This window comes from Talpa europaea (genome assembly GCF_964194135.1).
Source record: "Talpa europaea genome assembly, chromosome: 1".
Taxonomy (NCBI): Eukaryota; Metazoa; Chordata; class Mammalia; order Eulipotyphla; family Talpidae; genus Talpa; species Talpa europaea.
This window is the reverse complement of record NC_140073.1, coordinates 114,584,209-114,594,700: the sequence shown is the minus strand read 5'-3', so window position 1 is coordinate 114,594,700 and position 10,492 is coordinate 114,584,209. Positions and strand designations below refer to the sequence as shown.

Below are 10,492 nucleotides of genomic sequence, written 5' to 3'. Positions count from 1 at the left end.
TAATTGTTAAAATAACATTTCTAGAATTATTTATTTAGTATTCCCTGCCTTTCACCATTCTATCCTCTTCTCACCAACTTGTAACTTTAAACAAGCTACTTAACCTCTATGTGCCTAATTTTCCTCATCTGTAAAAGTAGATTAATAGTATTCATTTCACAGGACTGGTGTGAGGATTAAACACATTAATAATAAGTTCTTTATAGAGTTTAGACTAGGTCGGCGTAGAGTAAGTATGCATAAGGGTTTGCTACTCTTATTAATCTAGCATTGGAATTACTTCATTCTTGGATGAATGATTATTCTCATACCAGATGTCACATCGTTGCCTGTTTCGCTGAGATATTTCTTCCTAATTACTGAATAGTAGAAGAATGCCAAATGATTATAAGGCAAAATGAATTCTGTTCATATCCTTCCAATTCCTCCTGCTTCTTCTCTTGCTGCCATTGCTCAATCCTTTGGATTTAATGCACTAGAAAGGGTCAAAAGTGCTTGCATGGCAGTGATTAAAATGGCAATGAGTGTTTTAATTGTGATAAAATATTGGTAGTTTGAACAGTGATAATGGGAATTTTCTTATAAATTATTTTCATGTGACATCCATATACATAAAAAGTTTGTTTTTACTTTTCTAAAAACTAGTTTCCTGGATATCAGCAACATTTAATTGGTGTAAAGATCATTCTGATCTTTCTATTTTTTAAAAAAGATTTATTTATTTATGCATACAAGAGCTGGGGTACAGGCCAGAGGTGCAGGGGGTGAGAGGATTCACCAGAGACAGAGTGGGAAATAGAACAGGCAAATCTATTGAAATACACTGCTGAGGGGAGCAGCGGGTGAGTCAGGAGAGGTATGCTGCGCCATGTGGGTCATCACCCTGGCCAAGGATTGAACTTGTGCTTCAGTGGCTGTGGATTGCTTCATACTGCTGCGTCTTAACCCCTCGTGCCACTAGGGAGGCCCCTGATCTTTCTATTTTTAATGAAAGTATTGAATCTTTAGTTAGTACTGAAACAATCATTTTGTTTTTATATTATACAAGCTTTATGGTTATAGTGAATGTATTTTGCTAAAAGGCCATGACTTTATTTTTATGACCAACACTTTCTCAGCTATGACTCCTGTTCAGATGTTCACTGAATTCTCTACCTGGTGAGAGAATTGATAGAACTTATATGCAGAAATTGAATGCAGTATTTTGAATGAAGTTTGCAATTTTAAAGTAAGCTTCTCTTAAACAAAGTGAGTTTTCTTACTTTTCTTTTAATCAGACCTAATACACTGAATAACAGCTTAGTTGTTTTGGCTATTGCCCGAAGAAAACTACTCACTTCCCTTTACATGGAATATTGACAATGTGTTGGATTTTCACATAGATTGAAATAAATTAGGGAGATACTAACTACTAGGTTGTTATATATGAAGTAGAAGCCCCTTTCTGAGTAATGCTAACTTTAATTTAAAATACTACATTTTCAATTATTGAAAAATATAGTATTATATAAAATACTATGTTTTTCAATATTTTCAGATTAACAAAGAGTTTCTATTTCTCAGTAGTGTTATAAAAGATAAAATTTTGCTTAGAACTGTATTGTCAGAGAATTAGGTATTTTCATGATTTATATTATCATAACTCATGTTGAAGTCCACCCTCATCCCACCTTCCCTAGCACCCAATCTTCAAAGAAAATAAAGAGGCAGTTGTTAAAATAAAATAAATTAAAAAAAAAATAGAATTTACTGGAAAACTGCCCACTGTTGAACCAATTAAATCTGATTTTATTAAAAAAAGAAAATAAAGAGGCAGAAAACTAAACCCTAGTAATGCATTCATTGGTATTTCAAACTACATTTCTTGTAAGTTGGGATTAATTTAATTTTTACATAATTTTTGATGGAGCATGCATTTATTTAGTTATATAACACAATTTTTGGCAGTCTTAACCAAAAAAATCTTTTTTTTTTCCACAAAAGTAACCGTATATATCACCATACAATAAAATTTTCCCTACTTAGAACCATATAATTCCCGATGCACTAGTATTAAACATATACTGATGCTGACTGAATTCTATCTCTGATTACTCTCAGGTAACACTTGATCTAGTCTGTTAGATTTGTTTATAGCTGAGAGTATAAACTAAGTATGAAATAATATGTAACATATAGTTTGTGCTGGCTTCATTATTTTCTGTATGATTTTTAATTTTGCGGTTATAAGTACTCAATAAATACCATACTTCAGCACTTTTCCAATTTGTTCTCTTTGTTTTTAGTAAGAGGTACCAAATTGCCCATATGCTTCACATCATTTTTTGCATGTGCACCTTTGGGAAGTGAAAAGGGAAAAAGAGAAAATGACCTCATAAATTACTCTAATTGTTTGAAGGCTGAGGTAAACCCAGACTTACCCCAATAGCAGTTTCTGAAGTAGCTATGATTAGAAATTTAAAATAAACCTGACAAATGAGATGATTAAATCTTTATAAAATTAGATACCAGGATCAATTTATGTTTTTGAATACCCAGACTTTATAACATTCACGCTTGCAATGTTTTTGCTTAATATCATTAATATCCACTTTGCCGAGGTGGTGAAATTCCTTTTTTCCCAGTGTCACAAGTCTAATATTTTTTTCCTTTGGTCTGTGTTTTAATGTTTCATTGCAGAACAAAATGGGAGATGCTGAAGCAGGAAAGAAGATCTTTATTCAGAAATGTGCTCAGTGCCACACAGTGGAAAAAGGTGGGAAACACAAGACTGGTCCAAATCTTTGGGGTCTTTTTGGCCAAAAATCAGGACAAGCACCAGGATTTTCTTACACTGATGCAAACAAAAGCAAAGGTAAAAAATAATTGTAAGTGAAAACCAAAAATTTTGTAGCAAAGAAAGCACACAATTTGATATTGTAATAATTTCCTAATTTGCAGCATTAAAAGTGAAATCTTCATGTTTATATTCTTGAAATATTGATTTATATCATAAGGGCTGCATTGACTAACTGGTCATATTTTTGATCAGAGAAATTAGCACTTCTCTGTCACTTAGCTTTTTGCCTATACAAGAGGTATTTCATTTATCTTGAAAAGTATGAGGTAAATTAAAATATCAAATAATATTTTAATGGTATAATTATTTTCTATTTATAGTAGGGATTCTTGGAAAGGTGGGGGGAATGTCATATAGTTTTTTTTTTTAATAGAGGCATGTTTTATTTATTTTATTTATTTGTTTGTTTGGTTGGTTGGTTGGTTTATACATGCACTGGGTACAGTCAGAAGCGTGGGAGGGTGAGAGAATTCACCAGAGCCAGAGCGGGAGCAGTATAGTTTTAAAAATATATTCAGTAATGTCTTTATTGGTGGAAAGTAGGTAAATAGATCACACTTAAAATGAGCATTTTAGGGTAGAAATTAAAAATGTTTGGAAAAGTAATGTAATACTCTTGGATAGCTCTGTCTCATCTACCTAGTTAATCTATATCTATCTAATCTACCTATCTTATCTATCAATCATCCATCCACCCACCCATCTATCCATCCATTCATCTACCCCACAATAGCATTCACTTCATAAATATTGTACAACTCTATAACAAACTCTTCTTGGGGGCCCTACCTTTTCTTACAGGCCTGAATTCAGATCACTGTTTAGAAAGGATTTTATTTTTTAATCTCTTTTTATTTGTTGTGAAAAAATTCATACAACATACAATTGGTCATTTTGAAATGATGCAATTTAGTAATGTTTTGTTCATTCACAATGTTGTACAACCACTATCTCTGTGTAGTTTTAATACATTGTTGTTGCCCCAGAAGAACCCCTGCAGCTAGTAAGTAATTCCTCCCCATTTCCTACTCTAATCCTTGGCAACCACTAATCTGCTTTCTGTCTCTACGGAATTCCCTGTTTTGCTTTTATTGGGTTTGAGAGTGAGGTAGCTATTATTCTTTGTAATTTTTGTGGCCATATTTATGTTTTAAGTCATATCCATATGCCCCCATTATTTCATTTATGTACTATAAGTAGTACAGTATATGGGACATGTGCTTTTCCTGCATTCTGAAGAATGAGATAATCGAAACGAGTAAATAATCACCCATTGTTTTCACATTATCTTTTAACTCTTGTTAGTTATATGGTGTTTTCTACATATTTCTGATCTGATTTACATCCTAATGACCTAATTAACACAGTAGTTTTAATATTTTGTCCCACATTTAAATGGTATCTATGCTTATTCCCAGCTTTTTTTTTTAAAGATTTATTTATGCATACAAGAACTGGGGTACAGGCCAGAGGTGTTGGGGAGTGAGAGAATTCACCAGAGACAGAGTAGGGAACAGAGCAGGCAGATCAACCGAAATACACTGCTGGGGGGAGCAGCGGGCGAGTCAGGAGAGGTCTGCTTCGCCATGTGGGTTGCTCCCTGGCCAGCCAGAGATCAAACTCCTGCTGCAGAGGCAACGATTACTTCATAGTGTGGTGCTTAACCCCTTGTGCCACCAAGGAGGCCACATATTCCCAGCTTTTATTGTAGTGTCTCTCTTTTGGCTGGTGGAAGGTTATCTATAAGTAGTTATGCCAAGAAAGGATTATTGGAACTAGATTACCCTAGTTCTTCAATGTTTGAAAACATCCATGGATTCCCATTACACTTGAATTATAACTTGTTTAGACATGAAATATTGGGTGACACATTTAGTTCTTTAAGATTTTGTGTGCTTCATTCTTTAGAAAACTCTAGAGCCATTCTAATTTTTTCCACTGTAAGTTATGTATTTTTATTTTATTCTTTCCCCCTAAGTTTCAGTATAATTCTTATTGAAATTTGGTAACTTTGCCTGGTCGTGTATAAGTTTTGTTGATCTATTTTAGACTTTACTGGTGCAATGTTGATGGCATAGTGATGAGCTTAACTGCCTTCCAAATTTTCCTGGGACATGTGCTTTTCCAGTTGAAAGTTTCAGGACCTTTATTTTAGAATTTTTTCCTGAATTACATGTTTTAGTAATTTTTTCCCAATTCGTGGGCCAATTATTGTATATATTTTGGGTCTCCATTTAGTTATCTTTTGTATCTGTCATTTTCCCTTTGATCATTGTAAACTAGTTTTTCGATATTTTCAAGTTTGATTATGGTATCAGCAGTACCTGTTCTTTTTTGCTGACATTTTTGCCTTTCTGTTTTATCATTTTGTTCTTAAGCCTTTGTAGCTCTGATTCATACAGACTTTTCTTTAATCCATAGAATGTGATCATGATTTTCATCTGCTTAATGTATATTATTTCTGATGTATACCTTTTATTTTAACTTTTTTGTATTCCTTCCTGTTATATGTATGTATGTTGTGTATATGCACTTTAAATACTTTCTCTTTTGTGCTGATTGCTTTTTGATTATCTACAAATCTTTTGATGAGGACAACTCCTTTTGAACTGGATTATTTGCGGAACAATAAGAGTGAATATTTGAGTTTTCCAGTTAGTTATGAAGTCTTCCTTGTTTACATTTATGTGTTAGAGATATGTTTATGTATCTGTGTATGTATGTGTGTATGGTGTGTATATTTTGGTGGGGGGTTATTTGGCCCCTAGCCTCAGATGATATAGACTGGCAGTTCTAGGGTTATTCAACACTATTAGTTTCCCTTCTGTCCTATAACAAAGTAAAATTCTTCTTTTAAAGATGGCATGTCTGTATTTTCTTCTCTATTACTGGCTCCCCTGGTCCTCCATGATGTTAGATTGAATTGAGGGAGACTTTCAGAGCCAGTTATATACACTTTACTCTTTTTGAGCCAAACAAAGCATTATGACTTTGCCCTTCAGAATTTGTTACCTACTTTGGATAACTCTTTTCTTTTTTCCAAGATCATTAATGGTGAGTGGATTGTTACTTTGGTCAGATTTTATGGCCTTGATGGTCTTCTAATTACATCAAGTTTGGGGTTATAGGTGCTTCCTAAAATTTTTTTTTTATCGAAAATAGAGTTAGCATTTTGTTTCTCTTTGCCCATGTTCTTTTTGAATAGTTTTGGAAATGAAAAATGGTAGAAGCAACTTTTCTCAGCTTAAAATCAGATTTCTGAAATTATAGATTTTGATAGACATGTGGACAAAGGCAACATGGTATGATTGGTGGGGAAAAAATGGATATGTGAGCTAGTAGTCACAGATTCTTGACTCTAAGAAACTTTGGCACATTAGGACAAGTTATTCCTCCCTCTTTATGTCATTTAATCATCTGAAAAATAAGGGATTGGTTAAATGATCAACTTTAAGATATTTTCTAGAAGAACCTCTATGTTATTCTAGGAGGAGGGGATACTTCTTAGGTATAACATGCCTGGGTTGATAGTTCATTGGTATACTTTGGATAATATTGAACAGCATGTGAGTATTTTGTTTCTACAGGAAAAGCAAAGAGTAGAATACCAAAGACTAATTTGGGGACTTTCTTAAAGTCAGAAACTGTAAGTATTCCTGGCTGTAATTGTCTTTCTGCTGAGTTCAGGAGTATTCCTCTGTTCACATAATGTGGTTTGCATCAAAAAATAAGTCTTATAACTATAACTACATAAACTTGAGACTTACTTTCACCTTTATAGGTATTATCTGGGGAGAAGCTACTCTCATGGAATATTTGGAGAACCCAAAGAAATATATCCCTGGAACCAAAATGATCTTTGCTGGTCTTAAAAAGAAGAGTGAGAGAGAAGATCTTATTCAGTATTTGAAACAGGCAACATCTTCATGAAATGCTGTTGCATCTTAGAAAATTATAGTTATAAACCAAAAGTTTCCAGTTTTGGTTTGAAGAAGTTCTGATCTTGGTCAGTCTGTAGTAAGCTTAATGGCTTAAATTAAAGTTGATTTTTTTGATTGTTTGTAATCTATTGGCCAAATGTCCTTCAGAGTTTAAACTCTGCTTTTGTCTGCTCACTAAGGTTGATGAGATCAGGATAGAGGACGAGATGGAAGGAAAATGAAATCTACATGCACAAAATATTTTATAAGCCTAACAACTGCTATTGATTATGATGGCAGATTTCACATTCTTATTTCTCTGCAGTATAAATGTAAATATAGCAGACATTAGCTTTAATTTTTTATTAAGTATGTTTGGTTATATGTTTGCATTTTACTGTAAGCAACACTTGCACTAACTTTAAGGGAGAAAAAAAGTAGGGAAAATGAAGTCACATAGTTTTCTTACCTTTATTACATAATATTATCTTTTGGCATTTATTTCTTTATGATAGCCTCCTGATTCTGAGTAATGTAAAGCTGAACTATAGGGAGGGATAGCAAGGACCCTGAGAGAGGGAGAAAAAGGAAACTCTTACCATATATATGGAAAGACTTCCCACCTTATAGTAAGGGGAAGTCAGATAGTGGAACAGGTCCACAACAGGGCCTTTGTGGAAGGGAATAATGGTTCTATGTCATTTGAGGCAGCCTCTGAAAAGGCTATACAGTCCTACAAATACTGATAAAGCCCAATTGAATAAGGAGAAGCTTCTTTGTAACTAAAGAGCTGGGTGATGGGCTGGTCAGGGGTCATTATGGGTGAGGGTATAACCTCCATTATCTCATTTACACTTCACAACAACACCCCTGTAAGTTGGATTTTATATTCTATATTGAGACTTCTGCTGCCAGAACCCAAGCTTCTATCTTTTATTCCAACTATTGGTGTCTTTTCTCCATATCATAAGGCTGGATCATGCTCTGCTGACTGAGCTAGCCAGGCTCCGTATCATAGGGATAATATGTTAGCAGTTAGCTGTTAGCAAACGCCACTACTGAGAAGATATCCTAGCAGAATGTTTCCAAGATGATGGGAACATGGTTAAAAAAGCTGTGATTTCCAGAAAACTCTATTAAATCAACTTAGTGCTTGACCCAGTCTTAATGCATCTGGTAAATGGGAGAGAATGGAACCTAGTGCCATTATATTGACAGCATGTCCCTTCCTGGGGTCCAAGACTGGGCTTCAGGCAAAGCTGACCTTCTTACTCTCTCTCTGGAGGAATTCTTTGATGAGAGCAGAGATACCTGTAGGGACACTATAAATGTATTAGGAATGTTGTCAGTCTCAGATCTGAGTTGGGTTTGCACACACGTAGAATGAGGTGATATACCTCATACCCTAATTTGCATGAAAGAGCTCTGTGAGAATTTGAACTCAATGCATATTCATAATTACAGTTCAGATATATACAATTCTGAAGATGGACATGGTGGCATTGATGTAAGAAAAAGGTATTTCATTTAAAAATAAATAATGTAAAAGATTAAATAAATTTAAATTATTCTATATTATTAAATAAATATGTGTGTCTCTGAGAGCCTTACATTTATTTTAGAATCAATTCACATAAAAGGACTTCTGGGTGCTGTGGTAATTTTTATTGTTTTCCCAGAATTCTCTTCTTTGTATGGTTCCTGATAAGGGCTGATCACATGAGAAATCTGCCTAGATTTGAAAAGCAGAGGAGTTGATCAGTAAGGTCAGTGCAGAGTCTCAGGTGCCACTCCTACTTGCTGTCCCCAATCTGTTGACAGCAGCTACATGTGGTGGGGCAGCAGCTCCTTCACACTCAGCTCCTTCAACTCCTGCCAGATCTCTTTAAGCTGCTCTGTGACCTGGTCCAGAAATATATGAAACTTTAAGGGGGAAGTTCCTAGCTCCTTTGGGTCATCCACATTATCAAGATTTGAAGTGATGAGAAGCAGACAACATGGGTGTCTGTTTGTCCTTGCTCTTCCTACTTTGCTCTTGGCTCATATTCCCAATTACCTGCTCTGTTAACTTATAGTAACTTTCAGCCCATGCCCAAAAGTAGAGCCAACAGCTTCCCATGATCTGCACCAGTTCCCCTCTGTGGCTTTAGAGACTTTACCCAGATTCTGAGCTGTCCCCTTTGGAACTTAATTTTTTGAGCTTCTCCCAAAGTTTCTGAGGTCTGGAGCCTATGAATAACTCCCTTATACACCCTGCTCATAGCAGCCCTGCTTCCCTGGTCAGCCCTTAACAGATACAGGCACCATACCCATGCAGCACACCTCCTTATGAGTAACTGGCACCTAAAGGGATTACTCCCTGAATTCTCTTCAACCTAAGTTTGGCGTATCTCAATGGAGCAGAGGAAGAGATAATTAACTACAATGATCTAAAGTTGTCAAGTTATCAAAGTCTGCCAGTGTCTCCTAAACGTTAATTAAATATTCAGTAGAAAAAAGATTCATGTTAATCTGAAATCAGAGAACAGATTCCTATGACTATGAAATCTGCAAGAGGAAGTTGTCTTGTTTTACAGCATCAGTGTAAAAAAAAATCCGTAGATTTCAGCGACCAGGAAATGTTATGCTGATTGCGTGTCAACAGAAATATCTTTGAAGAGGATGGCAGGCAGTCAAATGATTGTATTCATCATTTAAAGATAAAAGATATAGATATATCACTTTTAGCACAGGCAGTTTTAATATCTATCTTGAAAAGGAGCTAGAAGAATAAAGTGTTTCATTTATTAAAGATATGAGAGCAGTTTATTTGGCAATTATTTAAGTCTTTCAGAAGGAACAGAGAGAACTCTTTAGAAATCACTGGAACATTATTAGTTCCTGTGTTCTTAAAATTTTTTACACTAAGCAAGTGAATTGCTTCCCAGATGTAAACCTCAAGTCAGTGGTTTTTGTGGAAAACAACAAACATACCATTTAGATTTCAAGAAAAGTCATTTTTTTGAATTGAACCCTTGTGTCCTACAAGATGCTGTGTATAATATATCGTGATGTTGAGAATATTTTATTTGCCTGTTCTCCCTTATCACATACTTACAGAATATTAACATGGGTAGGAAATTTGAACCAAATTTTCTTCTCTGCATTTTCTACTTAGTAATTGTTACTACTTAGCTTCTGAGTTCAAATTACATCTTCATGTAGTTATTCAGCTTAAATTTCTCATCCGCTACAAATGGGGCCTCATTTAAGCACAAGAAACTATGGTAGGTAGTGGGTCACCTATAAAAAAATAGATTTTCCTCATACGTGAAATGTGGAGGGCTGGCCAGCTCTGGCATTTACAAATATTTATTTTGCAGAACCATTTGTTTAAGTGATGTCCTTCTCTAAAGAAAATTTAGTAATTAAAACAGAGGCATGCTGAAAATAAGATTGGATACTCTCTTTATCTTAACCCCTCACCCACATCACCACTTCCTTTTTACTATGTGTAAAATATAGAAAATATTTGAAAACTGAAGTTTCCTATAATCTCCTTTCACTATTGAGAAAACTGAAGTCTAGAGACTTTTCCAAAATCAAACCCCTAGTTAGTGTTAGGTCTTAAAACTTGGACTGTAACTTGGGACTTGGTTTTCCTACTTCTTCTATGGGGATCTGGCTAAATCCTAGTTTTTCAGTTACTGTTCTCCATCTACCTACTTCCTCATGTTTACCTTTTCCTTATAAA

At 34.8% G+C, this 10,492-nt stretch overlaps 1 protein-coding gene across 1 annotated transcript; it reads left to right on the top strand.

Annotated features, from left to right (window-relative positions):
- Positions 1-2,685: 2,685 nt before the first annotated feature.
- LOC311174004 (cytochrome c 2) lies at positions 2,686-6,769 on the top strand (the record flags this gene model as incomplete). The annotated part of the gene is made up of 2 exons (XM_084238089.1): positions 2,686-2,854; positions 6,621-6,769. The coding sequence occupies 2 exons, from the start codon at positions 2,686-2,688 to the stop codon at positions 6,767-6,769; spliced, it is 318 nt and encodes a 105-aa protein (XP_084094215.1).
- Between the last annotated feature and the right edge of the window lie 3,723 nt (positions 6,770-10,492).